Genomic DNA, 26,647 nt, shown 5'->3' with positions numbered 1-26,647 from the left:
GGGAGTGGGGGAACAGGGAGGAGGGAGTGAATGGGGGAACAGGGAGGAGAGAGTGAATGGGGGAACAGGGAGGAGGGAGGGAATGGGGGAACAGGGAGGAGAGAGTGAATGGGGGAACAGGGAGGAGGGAGGGAATGGGGGAACAGGGAACAGGGGGGAATGGGGGAACAGGGAGGAGAGAGTGAATGGTGGAACAGGGAGGAGGGTAGATTGTGTTTATGTTTGTGTTATATTTTAAGTTAAGTTACCACCCCACCCACCCAGCCACACCACATCACATCTCTTTTGTTAATGTGGGTTGTTTTTCTAGTTGTATTTCATTTGCTGACACAATCATAGCTTTGTAAATTACATGAATATTTCAGAACCAAGCATAAAGGACCCTTTCTTTGACTCTCTCTCTCACACACACACACACACACACACACACACACACACACACACACACACACACACACACACACACACACACACACACACACACACACACACACACACACACACACACACACACACACACACACACACACACACACACACACACACACACAGTCTCGGGTTAACCCTGATATAAGTCAGATACATTCATTAACCAAGAGAGAGAATAGTGGAGGAAAAGTTTCAGTCTACAGTCACGCTAGTCAACTAACGGTTGTGAAATAGCACACTGTGTGGCTATATTTTCAAGGGGATGCATCTGTTCTCTTGCTGTTATATCATCCTCTCACTGTCACTTGTCTTTCTCTTATTTCTCTCTATTCTAAATGTCCCTCCCTCCCTCCCTCCCTCCCTCTCTCAGGTCTCCCAGCCCTGGTGGTTGCTGTGTCAGTAGGTTTCACTAGAGCCAGAGGTTACGGTACACCCAGCTAGTGAGTACACATTTTCACCTTTCACCCTTCATGTGTTTTTGCAGTGCACCTAGGGCCATTTGTATGAAGTGATTTCATAAACGAAGAAATGTTTATGTTTTACTGTATGGATTTGAATCCCCTACGTAAAGAAATGTTTATGTTTTACTGTATGGATTTGAATCCCCTACGTAAAGAAATGTTTATGTTTTACTGTATGGATTTGAATCCCCTACGTAAAGAAATGTTTATGTTTGACTGTATGGATTTGAATCCCCTACTTAAAGTATTCGGAAGGAACCCCCTGAAGAGAAATAGAAAAGTATCTCAAACATAGGAACTGGTCATTGGGAAAATGAAACACAGAACAAAGTATATTTTACAGAAGTTGTACATTATTGTTAATAACTTCCTGTCTTTTCCTCTCCGTTGTTTTAGTTGCTGGCTGTCCTTGGAAGGCGGGCTTCTCTACGCATTTGTCGGACCTGCAGCTGTCATCGTATTGGTGGGTACCTTTTATCCCTATTGTCATTGGTAAGTTTGGATGTCTGTCGACAGGCACTGACCCGACTCTGAATTTATAATCCTTTCCATGATCTATTTCTTCTGCCTGTCATACAGGTCAGATAGGGGTTAGGAATAAACACTGTTTAGATTACCTCCAGATGGTTGATATATGGTGCTTTCAAGACAACAGGGAACTCAGAAAAAAACAAGGTCAAATCATGATGTCAGTGATCTTCAGGTTGGAAATTCAGAGCTCTAGAAAGATGCCCGACTTTCACACTTGGAATTTTGAGTTGGATGACCGTTCAAAACTATTTTTCCCAGTCGTTTTGAGAGTTCCCAGTGGTCTTGAATGCAATGAAGTCGGAAGTCGGAGATTTCCTAATTCCCAGTTGTTTTGAACGTGCAATAGCAACCTGTTTACTGCTCCAGATCCTTACCATTACTCGAAGACAGCAGGAAATAGATAAATACTACAAAGTGAATCATTTAATACTTTATTTGCCACTAGCGGTTTCTTTCAGAGTAACCTGTGTCTAGCGATGTAAATCAATCAAATTCAATCAATTGTATTCATAAAGCCCTTTTTAGCTTTCACAAAGTGCTGTAAAGAAACCCAGCCTAAAACGCCTAACAGCAAGCAATGCAGATGTAGCTAGGAAAAACTCCCTAGAGTACTTAAGTAAAGTACTATTTAAAAGTACTATTTAAAAAGTACATTATTTTCTTTAGGAGTGAAGTGAAACTTGGCAAAAATATAAATACTAAAGTAAAGTACAGATACCCCCAAAAACGACTTAATCAATACATTTTTCATGACACCCAAAAGTACTCATTACATTTTGACAGGAAAATGGTTAAATTCACGTACTTATCAGGAGAACATCCCTGGTCATCCCTACTACTTCTGATCTGGTGGACTCACTAAACACAAATGATTCATCTGTAAATAGCAATTCCATTTACTTTTGATACTTAAGTATATTTAAAATCAAATACTTTTGGACTTTTACTCAAGTAGTATTTTACTAAGTGACTTTCACTTTTACTTGAGTAATTTTCTATTATGGTATCTTTACTTTTACTGAAGTATGACAATTGATACATTTTTCCACCACTGCCAGTGTCAGACAACAATGGCAGCGAACATTAACAGAGAAACCATTCTCTAACCTGGTACTTGGAACCTTCAACCTTTTCAATTGTCATTACTGTAAAGCAGGGGTCATTGAACGGATGGTCAGGGGCCCAGAATGTAATTTCAAATTATTTGTAGACTGCAAATTGACCACAAAAAGCCCAAACAGATATAATATTTGACAAAAAAATATAATTTCAAACTTTGCTTACATTTGTATACATTTACAAGTATCTCTTTATTATGCGTGGGAATACTCACTTGAAGCTGATTTGCTTGTGTTTTTACAGTCGTTTATGTCCAATAATAATAATAAAAGTAAAAGCATGAGTTCACTTCCTTAGGCAGTCAACCTCAATTGTTGTAATAGAGGTAGAAAGGTGGTCTTTGGATGCAAGAGTCCTCTTGGTCATATTTCTAAAACTATTAGTTCTCCTAGATATTTTGTTGCAAAGCCTTTATTAAAATGATGTAGCACCATTCTACAGTCGTGGCCAAAAGTTTTGAGAATGACACAAATATTAATTTTCACAAAGTCTGCTGCCTCAGTTTGTATGATGGCAATTTGCATATACTCCAGAATGTTATGAAGAGTGATCAGATGAATTGCAATTAATTGCAAAGTCCCTCTTTGCCATGCAAATGAACTGAATCCCCAAAAAACATTTACACTGCATTTCAGCCCTGCCACAAAAGGACCAGCTGACATCATGTCATTGATTCTCTCGTTAACACAGGTTGGAGATCACTCTGTCATGCTGATTGAGTTCGAATAACAGACTGGAAGCTTCAAAAGGAGGGTGGTCTTTGGAATCATTGTTCTTCCTCTGTCAACCATGGTTACCTGCTAGGAAACACATGCCGTCATCATTGCTTTGCACAAAAAGGGCTTCACAGGCAACGATATTTCTGCCAGTAAGATTGCACCTATATCAACCATTTATCGGATCATCATGAACTTCAAGGAAAGTGGTTAAATTGTTGTGAAGAAGGCTTCAGGGTGCCCAAGAAAGTCCAGCAAGCGCCAGGACCGTCTCCTAAAGTTGATTCAGCTGCGGGATCGGGGCACCACCAGTACAGAGCTTGCTTAGGAATGGCAGCAGGCAGGTGTGAGTACATCTGCATGCACAGTGAGGCGAAGACTTTTGGAGGATGGCCTGGTGTCAAGAAGGGCAGCAAAGAAGCCACTTCTCTCCAGGGAAAACATCAGGGACAGACTGATATTCTGCAAAAGGTACAGGGATTGGACTGCTAAGGACTGGGGTAAAGTCATTTCCTTTGATGAATCCCCTTTCCAATTGTTTGGGGCATCCAGAAAAAAGCTTGTCCAGAGAAGACAAGGTGAGCTCTACCATCAGTCCTGTGTCATGCCAACAGTAAAGCATCCTGAGACCATTCATGTGTGGGGTAGCTTCTCAGCCAAGGGAGTGGGCTCACTCAACATTTTGCAAAAGAACACAGCCATGAATAAAGAATGGTACCACACATTCTCCGAGATGACTTCTTTCAACCGTGCAGGAACAGTTTGGTGACGAACAATGCCTTTTCCAGCATGATGGAGCACCTTGCCATAAGGCAAAAGTGATAACTAAGTGGCTCGGGGAACAAAACATCGATATTTTGGGTCCATGGCCAGGAAACTCCCCAGACCTTAATCCCATTGAGAACTTGTGGTCAATCCTCAAAAGGCAGGTGGACAAAAACAAAAACCCACAAATTCTGACAAACTCCAAGCATTGATTATGCAAGAATGGGCTGCCATCAGTCAGGATGTCGCCCAGAAGTTAATTGACAGCATGCCAGGGCGGATTGCAGAGGTCTTGAAAAAGAAGGGTCAACACTGCAAATATTGACTATTTGCATCAACTTCATGTAATTGTCAATCAAAGCTTTTGACACTTATGAAATGCTTGTAATTATACTTCAGTATTCCGTAGTAACATCTGACAAAAATATCTAAAGACACTGAAGCAGCTAACTTTGTGAAAATTAATATTTGTGTCATTCTCAAAACTTTTGGCCACGACTGTCTCCTTCTCCGAGAGATAGAGCACCAGCGTAAGAATGCTTCTGTGGCTTTGCTAATAAAGTAAACACAGCAAAAAAAGAGACATCCCTTTTTCGGGACCTTGACTTTCAAAGATAAATTGAAAAAATCCAAATAACTTCAGAGATCTTCATTGTAAAGGGTTTAAACCCTGTTTCCCATGTTTGTTCAGTGAACCATAAACAATTAATGAACATGCACCTGTGGAACGGTCGTTAAGACACTAACAGTTTACAGACGGTAGGTAATTAAGCTCACAGTTATGAAAACTTAGGACACTAAATAGGCCTTTCTACTGACTCTGAAAAACACCAAAAGAAAGATGCCTGGGGTCCCTGCTCATCTCCGTGAACATGCCTTAGGCATGCTGCAAGGAGGCATGAGGACTGCAGATGTGGCCAGGGCAATAAATTGCAATGTCCGATAAGTGAGACGCCTAAGACAGTGCTACAGTGAGACAGGACAGACAGCTGATCGTCCTCGCAGTGGCAGACCATGTGTAACAACACCTGCACAGGATCGGTACATCCGAACATCACACCTGCGGGACAGGTACAGGATGGCAACAACAACTGCCCAAGTTACACCAGGAACGCACAATCCCTCCATCAGTGCTCAGACTGTCCACAATAGGCTGAGAGAGGCTGGACTGAGGGCTTGTAGGCCTGTTGTTAGGCAGGTCCTCACCAGACATCACCTGCAACAATGTCGCCTATGGGCACAAACCCACCGTCGCTGGACCAGACAGGACTGGCAAAAAGTGCTCTTCACTGACGAGTTGCGGTTTTGTCTCACATGGGATGATGGTCGGATTCGCGTTTATCGTCGAAGGAATGAGCGTTACATCGAGGCCTGTACTCTGGAGCGGGATCAATTTTTAGGTAGAGGGTCCGTCATGGTCTGGGGCGGTGTGTCACAGCATCATCGGACTGAGCTTGTTGTCATTGCAGGCAATCTCAATGCTGTGCGTTACAGGGAAGACATCCTCCTCCCTCATGTGGTACCCTTCCTGCAGGCTAATCCTGACATGACCCTCCAGCATGACAATGCCACCAGCCATACTGCTCGTTCTGTGCGTGATTTCCTGCAAGACAGGAATGTCAGTGTTCTGCCATGGCCAGCGAAGAGCCCGGATCTCAATCTCATTGAGCACGTCTGGAACCTGTTGGATTGGAGGGTGAGGGCTAGGGCCATTCCCCCCAGAAATGACTGGGAACTTGCAGGTGCCCTGGTGGAAGAGTGGGGTAACATCACACAGCAAGAACTGGCAAATCTGGTGCAGTCCATGAGGAGGAGATGCACTGTAGTACTTAATGCAGCTGGTGGCCATACCAGATACTGACTGTTACTTTTGATTCAGGGACACATTATTACATTTCTGTTAGTCACATGTCTGTGGAACTTGTTAAGTTTGTCTCAGTTGTTGAATCTTGTTATGTTCATACAAATATTTACACATGTTAAGTTTGCTGAAAATAAACGCAGTTGACAGTGAGAGGACGTTTCTTTTTTTGCTGAGTTTAGATCTCTACTGTCTGTAGAATTACTGACTGTATCCAGTGTGAATCCCTGTGTCAATACACACACATTTTCTATAATCCAGATGTGTGTGTGTGTGTGTGTGTGTGTGTGTGTGTGTGTGTGTGTGTGTGTGTGTGTGTGTGTGTGTGTGTGTGTGTGTGTGTGTGTGTGTGTGTGTGTGTGTGTGTGTGTGTGTGTGTATGTGTGTGTGTGTGTGTGTGTGTGTGTGTGTGTGTGTGTGTGTGTGTGTGTGTGTGTGTGTGTGTGTGTGTGTGTCCCTGCTCCCCTCATGTTGTGTTTGGAGAGAAGAGGTACATCAGAGTAACACAGGCCTCCTCAGGATGACCGTCTAATTAATGAACAAAAAATTATATTCTAGCCTTCGGCAAATAACGGGGCTGGAGACCGCTGTCTCCCAGGGAAACAAGGTCGTACATGACGGGAATGTCAACAGGAAGGAAAGACGCAGGTTAAAGCATCGAACAACATGGAAGACAGATTTATGATGGGAAATGAAAGATCAATGTTGTGCTCAGTGCAGTAGACATGAAGATTACTACGGACGAAAGATTACTATGGAGGAAAATAAATGAAAAAAGAAATGTTGCAGATGTATCAAAACACTAAAGTGCTCAGTGGAGTAGAGACAAAGGTTTGTATGGAAAAACACAGTATGTGGTGAAAATAGACTGAGGTCCAGGAGTAATGATCACTGATCTGGACTATGTTCCAGTGGGGAGATTGTAGAGGGATTGGGAGGCCTACTTTAGAGTCAGGTGAGAAAGAAAGAGAGAAGGGTAGAGGGAAGGAAAGAAGGTTAGAGGAAAGGAGAGAAGGGTAGAGGGTAGGAGAGAAGGGTAAAGGAAAGGACAGAAGGGTAGAGGGAAGGAGAGAAGAGTAGTGGAAAGGAGAGTTAAGGGAGAAGGGAGGGAGAGAAGGGTAGAGGGAAGGAGAGAAGGGTAGAGGGAAGGAGAGAAGGGAGAAGGGAGGGAAAGAGAAGGGGAGGTGGGGAGAAAGAAAGATAGGACATAGAGATAGCGTTAGAGAGAAAGAGGGAAAGAAGGAGGGAGAGAAGGGAGGAAGAGGAGGGAGAGGAGAGAGCAAACGGGGTCAGGATGAAGAGGGACATGTCACTGGCATGGAAAATCTCTAACATGGGCAGGATTCCCCAATGGAAAAGCACTCGTGACGAAGCTTGGCTGGGGTGTGTGTGCTTGCGTGTTGTGTGTGCGCGCACATTGTTGTGTGTGTGTGTGCGCGCATGCGTAATCTGTGTGTGTAATGTGTGTGTGTGTGTGTGTGTGTGTAATGTGTACCAGTGGGTCAGGGATCAAAGTTGTAAGGACACTTAGTAGAACTCAGTCCTAAAGGGCGCACGGTTGGGACAGAGGGGGTTAGACTCGGGATCTGCTCACTTCAACTATACCACCCCCTGACACACACACATACCACACGTACACTCATAACCCTGTCCACCATAGCCAAATCCCATTTTAGACTGTTCAGTCTGGGATTTGAAGGGATTATAGTTGGCAGAGTCTTGTCTCAGATCTTAACGCTTAACCTGAATCTCTCTCTCTCTGTCTCTCTCTATCCCTTTCAGATGAACATGCTGATCGGTATTGTGGTCTTCAACAAGCTCATGTCTCGAGATGGCATCTCTGACAAGTCTAAAAAGCAGAGAGCTGGGTAGGTAGACTAGACTTAGAGCTGTAGAACCAGAACTGTCTGCCTGTCTGTCTCACACTAACAAACATCATGCTTGGACCATCCAGTAGGGCTGTTGTGGTGACCGTATTACCGCCACACCGGCAGTCATGAGTCATGACCGCAGTAAAATTCCATGTGACCGCTGAGTCACGGTAATCTCCTCTTATGCACTCTGGACATGCTTTGGTAATACCCAACTCATTAACGACCATCAGGTCCTAATGGCCTGGTACTCAGGGCTCTATTGTCCTTCCATCAGGTCCTAATGGCCTGGTACTCAGGGCTCTATTGTCCCTTCATCAGGTCCTAATGGCCTAGTACTCAGGGCTCTATTGTCCCTCCATCAGGTCCTAATGGCCTGGTACTCAGGGCTCTATTGTCCCTCCATCAGGTCCTAATGGCCTAGTACTCAGGGCTCTATTGTCCCTCCATCAGGTCCTAATGGCCTGGTACTCAGGGCTCTATTGTCCCTCCATCAGGTCCTAATGGCCTGGTACTCAGGGCTCTATTGTCCCTCCATCAGGTCCTAATGGCCTGGTACTCAGGGCTCTATTGTCCCTCTAACCACTCTGACATCAGTGCAAACGAAATAACATCAAACACTTATCATTGAAACAGTATCCTGCTTTTAAAACTCACCTCACTGTGATGATCAATTTGAAGAAAGAAGTTCTGAGTGTAAAACATGGTCATTGTGAATGTTGTTTCAAAGCCTCACACAACAAAATGGACAGTGCTTTCTAAGGTGAGGATTCATTCAAAACCCCCATACGCATGTTCGAGCTGATGCATACACATAGACTTATGAGCCCAAGCCCCCAAAAAACTTCAATTAAAATTGATGATTGTGCCTTATACAGTGCATAGTCTAACGCATATTACGCATGGCAGAAAAACATCAAACACAACTGATGTAAGATGTCTTTGACACATCATTGGTTTAGCCTACACTACCAGTCAGAAGTTTTAGAACACCAACTCATTCAAGGGTTTTCCTTTATTTTGACTATTTTCTACATTGTAGAATAATAGTGAAGACATCAAGACTATGAAATAACACTTATGGAATCATGTAGTAACCCAAAAAGTGTTAATTCAACAAATATGTTTTATATTTGAGATTCTTCAAATAGTCACCATTTGCCTTAAAATCTGTTTTGTGGTGAAAACATGTTACTATCGATGTTTCGGAACAGATTTCACTTGTTGGGTAGCTACAGAGGAACAGGGTTGGAGAGCCCCTGGCATACAGGGTTTGGGGAGAATATCACCTGTCATGCAGGGAGAGCATGCACCTCAAACAGTGGTTGATGCAAGGGGTGAATTAACTGTTATATTTATTTCTCAGCTGCTCATATTAAGTACAGCTCCGCTGTAAAAACAAAGTGCCTACCAGGCATCATTGAAAAACGGACCGGCCGGGAAAGCGCGCAGCCTCCATGTCTTTTTTTCCCCTGCCCCCCCCCTGATTTTACATATTAGTAAAGACAAGATTACATTTTGAATAGTCTGATGTGTGAAAATACTTGATGAGAGAACAGCTGTGCAGCCTTAGGGAAGGAATAGTGCACAAGCTTTTATTTACTACTTTCTCAAATCAATAGGCTATAGTGATATCATGCAGCCCATATACGTTTTCATTTCTAAAACATTAAGGTTTGTATCATTCACAACTAAAGTTGCCAAACAACTCTAAATCTAGCATATAGGACCTGTTTCAAATGATCACTTTTTTCTCAACATAGCCACTTCATAAGTGCACTCGCTCCGAAATGAGAAAAACATCCTTTCTATTTTATTGAGTTAAGATATTTACATTTACATTTACGTAATTTAGCAGACGCTCTTCTCCAGAGCGACTTACAAATTGGTGCATTCACCTTATGATATCCAGTGGAACAACCACTTTACAATAGTACATCTATATATTTTTTGGGGGGGAGGGTGGGGGGGGGGGGGGTTAGAAGGATTACTTAATCTTATCCCAGGTATTCCTTAAAGAGGTGGGGTTTCAGGTGTCTCCGGAAGGTGGTGATTGACTCCGCTGTCCTGGCATCGTGAGGGAGCTTGTTCCACCACTGGGGTGCCAGAGCAGCGAACAGTTTTGACACCATTCATGGACCATCTACTCACACCAACAGACATCATTCATGGCCCATCTACTCACACCAACAGACACCATTCATGGACCATCTACTCACACCAACAGACACCATTCATGGACCATCTACTCACACCAACAGACACCATTCATGGACCACCTACTCACACCAACAGACACCATTCATGGACATCTACTCACACCAACAGACACCATTCATGGACCATCTACTAACCAACAGACACCATTCATGGACCATCTACTAACCAACAGACACCATTCATGGACATCTACTCACACCAACAGACACCATTCAAGGACCATCTACTCACCAACAGACACCATTCATGGACATCTACTCACACCAACAGACACCATTCATGGACCATTAACTCACACCAACAGACACCATTCATGGACATCTACTCACACCAACAGACACCATTCATGGACCATCTACTCACACCAACAGACACCATTCATGGACCATCTACTCACCAACAGACACCATTCATGGACATCTACTCACACCAACAGACACCATTCATGGACCATCTACTCACACCAACAGACACCATTCATGGACCATCTACTCACCAACAGACACCATTCATGGACATCTACTCACACCAACAGACACCATTCATGGACATCTACTCACACAAACAGACACCATTCATGGACATCTACTCACACCAACAGACACCATTCATGGACATCTACTCACACCAACAGACACCATTCATGGACCATCTACTCACACCAACAGACACCATTCATGGACATCTAGTCACACCAACAGACACCATTCATGGACCATCTACTCACACCAACAGACACCATTCATGGACCATCTACTCACACCAACAGACACCATTCATGGACCATCTACTCACACCAACAGACACCATTCATGGACCATCTACTCACCAACAGACACCATTCATGGACCATCTACTCACACCAACAGACACCATTCATGGACCATCTACTCACCAACAGACACCATTCATGGACCATCTACTCACACCAACAGACACCATTCATGGACCATCTACTCACCCCAACAGACACCATTCATGGACCATCTACTCACACCAACAGACACCATTCATGGACCATCTACTCACACCAACAGACACCATTCATGGACCATCTACTCACACCAACAGACACCATTCATGGACCATCTACTCACACCAACAGACACCATTCATGGACCATCTACTCACACCAACAGACACCATTCATGGACCATCTACTAACCAACAGACACCATTCATGGCCCATCTACTCACACCAACAGACACCATTCATGGATCATCTACTCACACCAACAGACACCATTCCTGGACCATCTACTCACACCAACAGACACCATTCATGGACCATCTACTCACCAACAGACACCATTCATGGACATCTACTCACACCAACAGACACCATTCATGGACCATCTACTCACACCAACAGACACCATTCATGGACCATCTACTCACCAACAGACACCATTCATGGACATCTACTCACACCAACAGACACCATTCATGGACCATCTACTCACACCAACAGACACCATTCATGGACCATCTACTAACCACAGACACCATTCATGGACCATCTACTAACCAACAGACACCATTCATGGACCATCTACTCACACCAACAGACACAATTCATGGACCATCTACTCACCAACAGACACCATTCATGGACATCCACTCACACCAACAGACACCATTCATGGACCATCTACTCACACCAACAGACACCATTCATGGACCATCTACTCACCTAGAGACACCATTCATGGACATCTACTCACACCAACAGACACCATTCATGGACCATCTACTCACACCAACAGACACCATTCATGGACATCTACTCACACCAACAGACACCATTCATGGACCATCTACTCACACCAACAGACACCATTCATGGACCATCTACTCACCAACAGACACCATTCATGGACATCTACTCACACCAACAGACACCATTCATGGACCATCTACTCACACCAACAGACACCATTCATGGACCATCTACTCACCAACAGACACCATTCATGGACATCTACTCACACCAACAGACACCATTCATGGACATCTACTCACACCAACAGTCACCATTCATGGACATCTACTCACACCAACAGACACCATTCATGGACCATCTACTCACACCAACAGACACCATTCATGGACCATCTACTCACACCAACAGACACCATTCATGGACCATCTACTCACCAACAGACACCATTCATGGACCATCTACTCACACCAACAGACACCATTCATGGACCATCTACTCACCAACAGACACCATTCATGGACCATCTACTCACACCAACAGACACCATTCATGGACCATCTACTCACACCAACAGACACCGTTCATGGACCATCTACTCACACCAACAGACACCATTCATGGACCATCTACTCACACCAACAGACACCATTCATGGACCATCTACTCACACCAACAGACACCATTCATGGACCATCTACTCACACCAACAGACACCATTCATGGACCATCTACTCACCAACAGACACCATTCATGGACCATCTACTCACACCAACAGACACCATTCATGGACCATCTACTCACCAACAGACACCATTCATGGACCATCTACTCACACCAACAGACACCATTCATGGACCATCTACTCACACCAACAGACACCGTTCATGGACCATCTACTCACACCAACAGACACCATTCATGGACCATCTACTCACACCAACAGACACCATTCATGGACCATCTACTCACACCAACAGACACCATTCATGGACCATCTACTCACCAACAGACACCATTCATGGACCATCAACTCACACCAACAGACACCATTCATGGACCATCTACTCACACCAACAGACACCATTCATGGACCATCTACTAACCAACAGACACCATTCATGGCCCATCTACTCACACCAACAGACACCATTCATGGACCATCTACTCACACCAACAGACACCATTCATGGACCATCTACTCACACCAACAGACACCATTCATGGACCATCTACTCACCAACAGACACCATTCATGGACATCTACTCACACCAACAGACACCATTCATGGACCATCTTCTCACACCAACATACACCATTCATGGACCATCTACTCACCAACAGACACCATTCATGGACATCTACTCACACCAACAGACACCATTCATGGACATCTACTCACACCAACAGACACCATTCATGGACATCTACTCACACCAACAGACACCATTCATGGACATCTACTCACACCAACAGACACCATTCATGGACCATCTACTCACACCAACAGACACCATTCATGGACATCTACTCACACCAACAGACACCATTCATGGACCATCTACTCACACCAACAGACACCATTCATGGACCATCTACTCACACCAACAGACACCATTCATGGACCATCTACTCACACCAACAGACACCATTCATGGACCATCTACTCACCAACAGACACCATTCATGGACCATCTACTCACCAACAGACACCATTCATGGACCATCTACTCACACCAACAGACACCATTCATGGACCATCTACTCACACCAACAGACACCATTCATGGACCATCTACTAACCAACAGACACCATTCATGGCCCATCTACTCACACCAACAGACACCATTCATGGACCATCTACTCACACCAACAGACACCATTCATGGACCACCTACTCACACCAACAGACACCATTCATGGACATCTACTCACACCAACAGACACCATTCATGGACCATCTACTAACCAACAGACACCATTCATGGACCATCTACTAACCAACAGACACCATTCATGGACATCTACTCACACCAACAGACACCATTCATGGACCATCTACTCACCAACAGACAGCATTCATGGACATCTACTCTCACCAACAGACACCATTCATGGACCATTAACTCACACCAACAGACACCATTCATGGACATCTACTCACACCAACAGACACCATTCATGGACCATCTACTCACACCAACAGACACCATTCATGGACCATCTACTCACCAACAGACACAATTCATGGACATCTACTCACACCAACAGACACCATTCATGGACCATCTACTCACACCAACAGACACCATTCATGGACCATCTACTAACCAACAGACACCATTCATGGCCCATCTACTCACACCAACAGACACCATTCATGGACCATCTACTCACACCAACAGACACCATTCATGGACCATCTACTCACACCAACAGACACCATTCATGGACCATCTACTCACCAACAGACACCATTCATGGACATCTACTCACACCAACAGACACCATTCATGGACCATCTTCTCACACCAACATACACCATTCATGGACCATCTACTCACCAACAGACACCATTCATGGACATCTACTCACACCAACAGACATCATTCATGGACATCTACTCACACCAACATACACCATTCATGGACATCTACTCACACCAACAGACACCATTCATGTACATCTACTCACACCAACAGACACCATTCATGGACCATCTACTCACACCAACAGACACCATTCATGGACATCTACTCACACCAACAGACACCATTCATGGACCATCTACTCACACCAACAGACACCATTCATGGACCATCTACTCACACCAACAGACACCATTCATGGACCATCTACTCACACCAACAGACACCCTTCATGGACCATCTACTCACCAACAGACACCATTCATGGACCATCTACTCACCAACAGACACCATTCATGGACCATCTACTCACACCAACAGACACCATTCATGGACCAACTACTCACACCAACAGACACCATTCATGGACCATCTACTAACCAACAGACACCATTCATGGCCCATCTACTCACACCAACAGACACCATTCATGGACCATCTACTCACACCAACAGACACCATTCATGGACCATCTACTCACACCAACAGACACCATTCATGGACCATCTACTCACCAACAGACACCATTCATGGACATCTACTCACACCAACAGACACCATTCATGGACCATCTTCTCACACCAACATACACCATTCATGGACATGTACTCACACCAACAGACACCATTCATGGACATCTACTCACACCAACAGACACCATTCATGGACATCTACTCACACCAACAGACACCATTCATGTACATCTACTCACACCAACAGACACCATTCATGGACCATCTACTCACACCAACAGACACCATTCATGGACATCTACTCACACCAACAGACACCATTCATGGACCATCTACTCACACCAACAGACACCATTCATGGACCATCTACTCACACCAACAGACACCATTCATGGACCATCTACTCACACCAACAGACACCATTCATGGACCATCTAGTCACCAACAGACACCATTCATGGACCATCTACTCACCAACAGACACTATTCATGGCCCATCTACTCACACCAACAGACACCATTCATGGACCATCTACTCACACCAACAGACACCATTCATGGACCATCTACTCACACCAACAGACACCATTCATGGACATCTACTCACACCAACAGACACCATTCATGGACCATCTACTTAAAAACATTTTTTGTGTTTTTATTATTATTTTTTGTGTTTTTATTTCACCTTTATTTAACTAGGCAAGTCAGTCAAGAACAAATTCTTATTTTACAATGATGGCCTACACCGGCCAAACCCTCCCCTAACCCGGATGACACTTGGCCAATTGTGTGCCGCCTTATGGGACCCCCGATCATGGCCGGCGGTGATACAGCCCGGGAACGAACCAGGGTCTGTAGTGATGCCTCTAGCACTGAGATGCAGTGCCTTAGTCCGCTGCGCCACTCTGAAGCAAAATTATGTGGTTGTTCCAGCCATAGTTGTTTTAGTGATTCTATGTCTATGGATCCAGGCTTTTTACGCTTAGAAGAGATCTGATGGAGAAAGAGGAGTCTCACAAACAAGCAGACACACAAAGAGAGACACACGTACGCTTGTATGCATTGAACTCTCTTTCAAATAACCCTGAACACACACAAACACCGATAGGCAGCAGCTGTATCCATTTAACTCGCCACATATGTTAATGAGCGAGCGAAGAGGCTTTTTACAACAGGAGCAGACGACCCTTCATGACCTTTTATTGGATCTAGACCAAGGCCTTGTGTTCCACTGTATAAACACTCCCACACATGTTTCCATTTACCATGCATTGTAGAGACTCAAACGTCAAGGGGTGTCAACATCAATGGCATAAATACCACTCTGTCTACTTACAGGCATTGAATTAAGATAGATCTAGTAGCTACTGTTGAATTTGCTTCTGGGATGAAATGATTGACAAAGAATTGTGATAATGTTTAGGGATATATAATGTGTAGAGAATATAGAAATAGACTGAGGTCATGCTCCACGCATACCGTTTCCATATGATTCATTAACAGAATATAGTCTCACATGTACACACACACACACACACACACACACACACACACACACACACACACACACACCACACACCACACACACACACACACACACACACACACACACACACACACTTTATTTGAATCTGCAAATCATACATACACACACGCACACACTCACACGCACACACACACACCGATACACTCCCACAGTACAGTAGAGAGGTTTCTTCTGTTCCCTGGTCTGTAATTCCATCAGCAGTGATTTGCATTGGTATTCATCCAAAGATTGGCGATTTCAATGAGCACAGTTATATGCAGTCAAATTCATTTAATAGTTTATGATTAAAACATTTAAAAGATTTGCAAGAAGAATGATTTCCCTAATAATTCTGTTGACCTGGAAACATCTGAAATCAGGCTACCTGACGGGACTACACCTAAATGCAGAAAATTGCCAACCAATATAAATGTTCTACCATAGCAACCATGTTATTACTGCGAAGCCTATTTGATTCTGAGTTCGGACATATATAGAGTTGAATGTACTTTTGTTTTTGCTCACTTCACTCATGCAATCAGATGGAGGTTTGAACATGTTTATGTCCTAATAATCTTAATAATTCTAAAGATCAGAAAACTGGGTGTTTTAATTGGCGAGTGCTTACTTCCATTTTGACCTTACTCTGATTAGCAGAGTAAGGTGTTTACTCGGCCTGCTGTCATAATCAGTTTAATATCAAATGATTAGTGGACATGTAAACATACTCAATATCCTCCCAGCCAAATCCATGCTTTCATTTCTCTCTTCTCTTGATCTCTCTCTTCTCTCTCTTCCCTCTATTGTCCTGTGATGACATGATCACTCACAGACATGCACGTCAACACACACTCAATCCCTCCCCCTTGCAAACACTGACCCTATTGGTGGAGTAGGCTTCTACGTAAATGGGCTTCAGAAACAGAGATTGACAGACACACACCACACACACACACACACACCACACACACACACACACACCACACACACACACACACACACACACACACACACCACACACACACACACACCCACACACACACACACACACCACAGAGTCCGTCCATGTTGTCATTAGTGTTAATGCATTTTTATGAAGCTGTGGGGATGTGGATGGCACTAAGGCAATGAGCTGTGCTGGGGGGCTAATGTAGCATAGCCACGCTACGCACTGCCCCATCATTCTGCACTGAGCATTACACACACAAACACACCACACACACACACACCACACACACACACACACACACACACACACACACACACACACACACACACACACACACACACACACACACTCACTGTGGCTGGTTTTGGATGTAAGGAGAAGAACCTTAATCTTTGGGAAAGGCGTGCCGCTAGCGGGACACCTCGACAACATCCGGTGAAATTGCAGAGCGCCGAATTCAAACTACAGTACTATAAATATTTAACTTTCATAAAATCACAAGTGTAATACATCAAAATAAAGCTTAACTTCTTGTTAATCCAGCCCCTGTGTCAGATTTCAAAAAGGGTTTACGGCAAAAGCACAACATGCGATTATCTGAGGACAGCGCCCCGCATACAAACACATGAAAAACATACTTCAACCAGGCAGGTGCGACACGAAAGTCAGAAATAACGATATAATAAATGCCTTACCTTTGATGATCTTCTTCAGTTGGCACTCCGAAAGGTCCCAGTTACATCACAAATGGTCCTTTTGTTCGATAATGTCCTTCTTTATATCAATAAAAACTCAGTTTAGCTGGCGCGCTACAGTCAATAATCCACCCAGTTTCCCTCCATCAAAATGCATACAAAATGAATCCCAAACGTTACTAATAAACTTTTCCAAACAAGTCAAACAAGGTTTATAATCAAACCTTAGGTACCCTTATACGTAAATAAACAATAAGACGGAGAATCGTTATTGTCTTTACCGGAGAAAAATACCAAAGAACGCACTCTCATTCACGCGCTTGGAAACACCACAGCCAAAATCGGAGCCACCTAGAAAAACTACAATTTCTGGCTCATTTATCCAAAAACCAGCCTGAAACTCTTTCTAAAGACTGTTGACATCTAGTGGAAGCCCTAGGAACTGCAATCTGGGAGGACTTCGCCTTATAATAAAAGTAATAGCCATTGAAAACAGTGGTAGGCTGAATTTGTTGGGGGGGATGGTTTGTCCTCGGGGTTTCAACCTGCCATATCAGTTCTGTTATACTCACAGACATAATTTTAACAGTCTATCAATTATATGCATATCCTAGCTTCTGGGCCTGAGTAACAAGCAGTTTACTTTGGGCATGCTTTTCATCCGGACGTCAAAATACTGCCCCCTATCCCAAACAAGTTAAGTCAATGAAGTTTGAGGGTTCCAGCTTGAGGGTTCCAATAAGGTTATTCGTCTGTCCCAATAGGGACACCCTTTGAAGAACATTTTTGGTTCCAGCTAGAAGACTTTTTGGTTCCAGGTAGAACCACTTCTATGGAAAGAGTTTTACATGGACCCCAAAAAGGTTATTCTTAGAACCAAAAAGGGTTCTTTAAAAGGTTATCCTAAGGGGACAGCCAAAGAACCCTTTTAGGTTCTAGATAACACCTTTTATCTAAGAGTGTACTTCAGGGTCCAAATCACTGAGTCAGCGCTCACTGAGTCACACACACGCACACACACACGCAAACACACACACAAACACAGCGATATCAATAAAAACACTTACTTCAATGTGCACACCGCTTTCAACACACACATAGAGCATTCAACACAATTACACACACACACACACACACACACACACACACACACACACACACACACACCACACACACACACACACACACACACACACACACACACACACACACACACACACACACACACACACACACACACACACACACACACACACTCTGCCTTAATATCCCACCCTAACACACCCCCAAGCTCTAACTGAGACATGACTACTGTCTGGTTCTAGCAGGCATCACTGGAGCTTATGGCTAGTGACCTAATGAGAGCCCAGACTGGCCAAAAGAAGAAGAGTTGAACAGACTATCTAGACTGTCCCAAACACACACACACTAACACATCATCACTAACAGTTTGTACACTGAAAACATACACACACACACACACTGTGGGAGAGAGACAGTTGATCCTGGCAGTGCCCATCTGTCTCATTGTACATTATTATTAATCCGTGTTAGCCAGACACACTTTATTAGTCTGATTTAAGATTATTCAGCATCCTCTTCTCCCTTTCTTTGTTCACTTTCTCTCACTGCTCCCTCGTTATTTCTCTCTCCCTTCCTCTCTCCCTCTTCCTCTCTCCCTCTTCCTCTCTCTCTCTTCCTCTCTCCCTCTTCCTCTCTTTTTTCCTCTCTCCCTCTTCCTCTCTCCCTCTTCCTCTCTCTCTTCCTCTCTCTTTCGTTTATCTGTCACTGCATTCTGTCATGATCTTTGTATTCTGACTTATTGTCCATTGCTGCTACTTAAGAGGTTTGTTAATTTTTTTTCTTCTTTCTTTTCTCCTTTTCTGTGTCCCTCTCCCTCTCTTTTTGTCCGTGTGTCCATTATGTATGTCCTTCTGTGCTTTTCGCCTTCGTTTGCAACCGCACTGCCCATCCCATCCGCACTGCCCATCCATTCCTCACTCTCATGTGTGTGAATGTGTGTATCTGGTTTGCACCCCATTGCACCCCATTACTTGTTGAATGTGTGTGTTTCTGGGTCTGTGTTTGTCTTTCCCATTTGTGTGTCCGTCCTCCCCACCCTCTCCTCCTGTGTGTCCATCCTCCCCATCCTCTCCTCCTGTGTGTCCATCCTCCCCATCCTCTCCTCCTGTGTGTCCGTCCTCCCCATCCTCTCCTCCTGTGTGTGTGTGTCTACCCCACTCTGTGTGTTGTTTCTCTCCCCCTTCCTTGTGCATAACTGACTGCCCCCCACAATACGTGTGTGTCCTCCTCCTCCATCCTGTGTCCTCCTCCTCCATCCTGTGTCCTCCTCCTCCTCCATCCTGTGTCCTCCTCCTCCTCCATCCTGTGTCCTCCTCCTCCTCCATCCTGTGTCCTCCTCCTCCATCCTGTGTCCTCCTCCTCCTCCATCCTGTGTCCTCCTCCTCCTCCATCCTGTGTCCTCCTCCTCCACCATCCTGTGTCCTCCTTCTCCCCCATCCTGTGTCCTCCTCCTCCTCCATCCTGTGTCCTCCTCCATCCTGTGTCCTCCTCCTCTATCCTGTGTCCTCTTCCATCCTGTGTCCTCCTCCTCCATCCTGTGTCCTCCTCCATCCTGTGTCCTCCTCCTCCATCCTGTGTCCTCTTCTATCCTGTGTCCTTCTCTTCCATCCTGTCTGTGTCCTCCTCCTCCATCCTGTCTGTGTCCTAAAGTCCACCGGTTGAGGCGTCGCGTAGCAGACTGCTCCTGAAATGCTCCAAGTGTGGTGTGATCTCAAGTACAGCTCTCTCCAGCTCTACTGCCAGCAACGCCATGTTAGTCAACACATACTCTCACACACCAAAACTTACCCTCACACACCAAAAGATACCCTCACACACCGAGACATACCCTCACACACCGAAAGATATCCTCACACACCGAAACATACCCTCACACACCAAAAGATACCCTCACACACCAAAAGATACCCTCACACATCGAAACATACCCTCACACACCAAAACATACCCTCACACACCGAAACATACCCTCACACACCAAAAGATACCCTCACACACCAAAAGATACCCTCACACACCGAAAGATACCCTCACACACCGAAAGATACCCTCACACACCGAAACATACCCTCACACACCAAAAGATACCCTCACACACCAAAAGATACCCTCACACACCGAAAGATACCCTCACACACCAAAAGATACCCTCACACACCGAAAGATACCCTCACACACCAAAAGATACCCTCACACACCGAAACATACCCTCACACACCAAAAGATACCCTCACACACCGAAACATACCCTCACACACCGAAAGATACCCTCACACACCAAAAGATACCCTCACACACCGAAAGATACCCTCACACACCGAAACATACCCTCACACACCAAAAGATACCCTCACACACCAAAAGATACCCTCACACACCGAAACATACCCTCACACACCGAAACATACCCTCACACACCGAAAGATACCCTCACACACCGAAACATACCCTCACACACCGAAACATACCCTCACACACCGAAACATACCCTCACACACCGAAACATACCCTCACACACCGAAAGATACCCTCACACACCGAAAGATACCCTCACACACCGAAAGATACCCTCACACACCGAAAGATACCCTCACACACCAAAAGATACCCTCACACACCGAAAGATACCCTCACACACCGAAAGATACCCTCACACACCGAAAGATACTCTCACACACCGAAACATACACACTCTCTCTTTTTTCCATCTCTTTTTCTCTCCTTCTCCCTCTATCTCTATCTCTCTCAGTATCTCTCTCTCCATACTTCTCTCTCTCTCACTCTCTATCTCTCTCTCTAGACACAAACACATTATCTCTCTCTCACACACACACACACACACACACAGACACACACACACACACACACACACTATCTCATTTACAGCTGTCAGTTACTTGTCTCTCACCTGGTCGTGTTCTGCATCGATCACACAGTCTGGAGGTCACTGTGGCTTTCAGTATGCCTGAACACACAGCTGATGTGTGTGTCACTGTGGGTGCGCCTGCATACGTGTGTGTGTCACTGTGGGTGCGCCTGCATACGTGTGTGTGTCACTGTGGGTGCGCCTGCATACGTGTGTGTGTCACTGTGGGTGCGCCTGCATACGTGTGTGTGTGTGAGCGTGTGCATGTGTTATGAGAGTGTCGCCGTCCCAGATGCTAAAGTTTGAAGTACTCTCCCTCCTCCCCTCTCCCCCTTCTCTCCCCCGTCTCTCCCCCGTCTCTCCCTCCTCCCCTCTCCCCCTTCTCTCCCCCGTCTCTCCCTCCTCCCCTCTCCCCCTTCTCTCCCTCCTACCCTCTCCCCCTTCTCTACCTCCTACCCTCTCCCCCTTCTCTCCCTCCTACCCTCTCCCCCTTCTCTACCTCCTCCCTTCTCCCCCTTCTCCGCATTCTCTCTTTCCTCCCCTCTCCCCCTTCTATCCCTCCTCCCCTCTCCCCATTCTCTCCCTCCTCCCCTCTCCCCTCTCCCCCTTATCTCCCTTCTCCCCTCTCCCCCTTCTCTCCCTTCTCCCCTTCCTCTCCCCCTTCTCTCCCTCCTCCCCTCTCCCCTCTCCCCCTTATCTCCCTTCTCCCCTCTCCCCCTTCTCTCCCTTCTCCCCTTCCTCTCCCCCTTCTCTCCCTCCTCCCCTCTCCCCTCTCCCTTCTTCCTTATCCCCTCTCCCCCTTCTCTCCCTCCTCCCCTCTGCCCCTTCTCTCCCTCCTCCCCTCTTCCCCTCCTCTACCCCTCCTCTCACCTCTTGTCTTTCTTCTCTCTCAGGGCATCTCTCTGGAGTTCCTGTGTAGTTCTCCCTCTGCTTGCTCTGACCTGGATGTCTGCTGTGTTGGCCATCACCGACCGCCGCTCCACACTATTCCAGGTACACTTTGCTGTCTTCACACTTACACACACCTGCATACACAAATCTGCTCACATGTATCCAAGCTTGTATAACAATGTACTGTATACACTCTTTCAAACTCATTAAACTTTGCATGCACTCATACACACACTGATACACACACTGATACACACACTCATACACACACACTGATACACACACTGATACACACTCTGATACACACACTGATATACACTGATACACGCACTGATACACGCACTCATACACACACTGATACACACACTGATACACACACTGATACACACACTCATACACACACTCATACACACACACTGATACACACACTGATACACACAGATACACACACTCATACACACACTCATACACACACTGATACACACACTGATACACACTCTGATACACACACTCATAAACCAACCAGCTCTCACAGTCTCACGTCAGAATTAGACGTTCATCCATGTTTCTTAAATGTCAAATTTCAAAGGTGTTCTAAAACTCACATTTCAAAGTGTTTAAGGTTAAGTTTAGGCATTAACTCAGAATTTCTAAGGATAGTGTTTAGGTTTCGGAAAGGCTTTAAACAAAAATCTGAAAAACAACTTTCTATTCTTGGATTAGACCATACAACCTTTTGCACCAGAGGCAGATGCTTAGACAGATACTTCCAACTATCCATCATCCCTGTCCACAGCACCCTAGCAAAACCCAAACCTACTTGTAGCTAACAGCGCTCACGGTTGCCACCAGTTGCCCGATCTCCATGTCATCTCCTGACATCCTCACTCTAATACTGACTTGTATCACAGTGTCCTGGCTGCATACACACTCTCATACACACACGGATACACACACTCTCTCTCTATCTCTCTGTCACTGTCTCTCTCTCTCTTTCTAGCTCTTTCTCTCTCTCTATCTCGCTCTCTCCCTGTCTCTCTCTCTCTCTCTCTCCATTTCTCTCTCTGTCTCTCTCTGCTTCTGTCTCTCTCTCGTGGTCTCGCTCTCACTGTCTCTCTCTGCTTCTGTCTCTCTCTCGCTGTCTCTCTCTTTCTAGCTCTCTCTCTCTCTCTCTCTCTCTCTCTCTATCTCTCTCTCTCTCTCCGTCTCTCTCTCTCTCTCTCTCTCCAGTTCTCTCTCTGTCTCTCTCTGCTTCTGTCTCTCTCTCGCTGTCTCTCTCTCTGTCTCCCTCTCTGTCTCCCTCTCTGTCTCTCTGTCTGTCTCTCTCTATCTCTCTGTCTCTGACTCTCTCTTTCTATGGTAACTGACAGCCGTTCTGCTCTCTTTCAGGTTCTGTTTGCTGTCTTTGACTCTGTCCAGGGTTTTGTCATCATTACTGTCCACTGTGCCATGCGCCGCGAGGTTAGTGTGTGTCTGTGTGTGTCTGCATTTACATTTACATTTTAGTCATTTAGCAGACGCTCTTATCCAGAGCGACTTACAAATTGGTGCATTCACCTATAATATCCAGTGGAACAACCACTTTACAATAGTGCATCTAAATCTTTTAAGGGGGGGGTTAGAAGGATTACTTTATCCTATCCCAGGTATTCCTTGAAGAGGTGGGGTTTCAGGTGTCTCCGGAAGGTGGTGATTGACTCCGCTGTCCTGGCGTCGTGAGGGAGCTTGTTCCACCATTGGGGTGCCAGAGCAGCGAACAGTTTTGACTGGTCTGAGTGTGTCTGTGTGTGTCTGTGTGTGTCTGAGTGTGTCTGAGTGTGTCTGAGTGTGTCTGTGTGTGTCTGTGTGTGTCTGAGTGTGTCTGTGTGTGTCTGTGTGTGTCTGTGTGTGTCTGAGTGTTTCTGTGTGTGTCTGAGTGTGTCTGAGTGTGTCTGTGTGTGTCTGAGTGTGTCTGTGTGTGTCTGTGTGTGTCTGAGTGTGTCTGAGTGTGTCTGTGTGTGTCTGTGTGTGTCTGTGTGTTTCTGTATGTGGGTATATGAAGAACGTCTATTTAATTCCTGAATTGAAACCCAAACCCTGCTACAGGTGGTCTAGTTTTCAACGTGACTTTCTCCTACTGAAGCTTACCGTACCAGCTAGCTAGATAGACAGAGGTTCAGCTCAGACATGGGAAGGATTACTCTGCTTCAGCCTGTATTAATATAATAGAGTATTGTCCAGATGATCCAGGGCTCCTATAAAGAGATTAGTAAGACACTGTATGAATTAAGACGATAAATCCCCAGTCGAATGCCCTCACTGTCCATTCTCAGCAGACACACAGAGTCTCAATGGAGACGAAATACCCATTTACCAGGCACACACACACACACACACACACACACACACACACACACACACACACACACACACACACACACACACACACACACACACACACACACACACACACACACACACACACACACACACACACACACACACATGCAGCAATCTCTATTGCACTCCATACTGCCCTTTCCCACCTGGACAAAAGGAACACCTATGTGAGAATGCTGTTCATTGACTACAGCTCAGCGTTCAACACCAAAGTGCCGACAAAGCACATCACTAAGCTAAGGACCCTGGGACTAAACACCTCCCTCTGCAACTGGATCCTGGACTTCCTGACGAGCCGCCCCCAGGTGGTAAGGGTAGGCAACAACACATCTGCTTCTCTGATCCTCAACATCGGTTCCCCTCAGGGGTGCGTGCTTAGTCCCCTCCTGTACTCCCTGTTCACCCACGACTGCGTGGCCAAACACAACTCCAACACCATCATTAAGTTTGCTGATAACACAGCAGTGGTAGGCCTGATTACCGACAACGATGATACACCCTATAGGGAGGAGGTCAAAGACCTGTCAGTGTGGTGCCAGGACAACAACCTCTCCCTCAATGTGATCAAGACAAAGGAGATGATAGTGGACTACAGGAAAAGGAGGACCAAACAGGCCCCAATTAACATCAACCGGACTGAAGTGGAGCGGGTCGAGAGTTTCAAGTTCCTTGGTGTCCACATCACCAACAAGCTATCACGGTCCATACACACCCAGACAGTCGTGAAGAGGGCACGACAGCACATTTCCCCCTCAACATTTGACATGGGTCCCCAGCTACACCATTGAGAGCATCGTGACTGGTTGCATCACCGTCTGGTATGGCAACTGCTCGGAATCTGACCGTAAGGCGCTACAGAGGGTAGTGCGAACGGCCCAGTATATCACTGGGGCCAAGCTTCCTGCCATCAGGACCTCTATACCAGGTGGTGTCAGAGGAAGGCCCATAAAATTATCAAAGACCCCAGCCACCCAAGTCATAGACTGTTCTCTCTGCTTCCGCATGACAAGTGGTACTGGAACGCCAAGTCTAGGACCAACAGGCTCCTTAACAGCTTCTACCCCCAAGCCATAAGACTGCTGAACAATTAATCAGATGGCTACACGGACTATTTACATTGATCCCCCTCCTTTGTTTTACACTTCTACTACTCACTGTTTATTATCTATGCATAGTCCCTTTACCCCTACCTATATGTACAAATTACCTCGACTAACCTGTACCCCTGTACATTGACTCAGTACCGGATTCTACTGTGTTACTTTTAATTCAGGAAATATTTTCTTAACTCTATTTCTTGAACTGCACTGTTGGTTAAGGGCTTGTAAGTAAGCATTTCACGGTAAGGTCTACACCTGCTGTATTCGGCGCATGAGACAAACACACATGCACACACACATGCTTGCATACACACACACATGCATACACACATACACACA

At 45.5% G+C, this 26,647-nt stretch overlaps 1 protein-coding gene across 1 annotated transcript in view; it reads left to right on the top strand.

The window, feature by feature from the left end:
• The window catches only part of LOC106592038 (adhesion G protein-coupled receptor B2), a 468,281-nt gene that overhangs the window by 370,677 nt on the left and 70,957 nt on the right, over window positions 1-26,647 (top strand). The window contains 6 exon segments of the mRNA XM_045694922.2: window positions 800-869; window positions 1,287-1,353; window positions 7,665-7,750; window positions 20,723-20,824; window positions 22,832-22,931; window positions 24,219-24,290. Coding sequence (XP_045550878.2) covers window positions 800-869; window positions 1,287-1,353; window positions 7,665-7,750; window positions 20,723-20,824; window positions 22,832-22,931; window positions 24,219-24,290 — 497 coding nt within the window.

This window comes from Salmo salar, chromosome 14 (genome assembly GCF_965601325.2).
Source record: "Salmo salar chromosome 14, fSalSal1, whole genome shotgun sequence".
NCBI classification, from domain to species: domain Eukaryota; kingdom Metazoa; phylum Chordata; class Actinopteri; order Salmoniformes; family Salmonidae; genus Salmo; species Salmo salar.
Note: the sequence above shows the minus strand (reverse complement) of the source record. Positions and strands in the feature narration are given on the sequence as shown.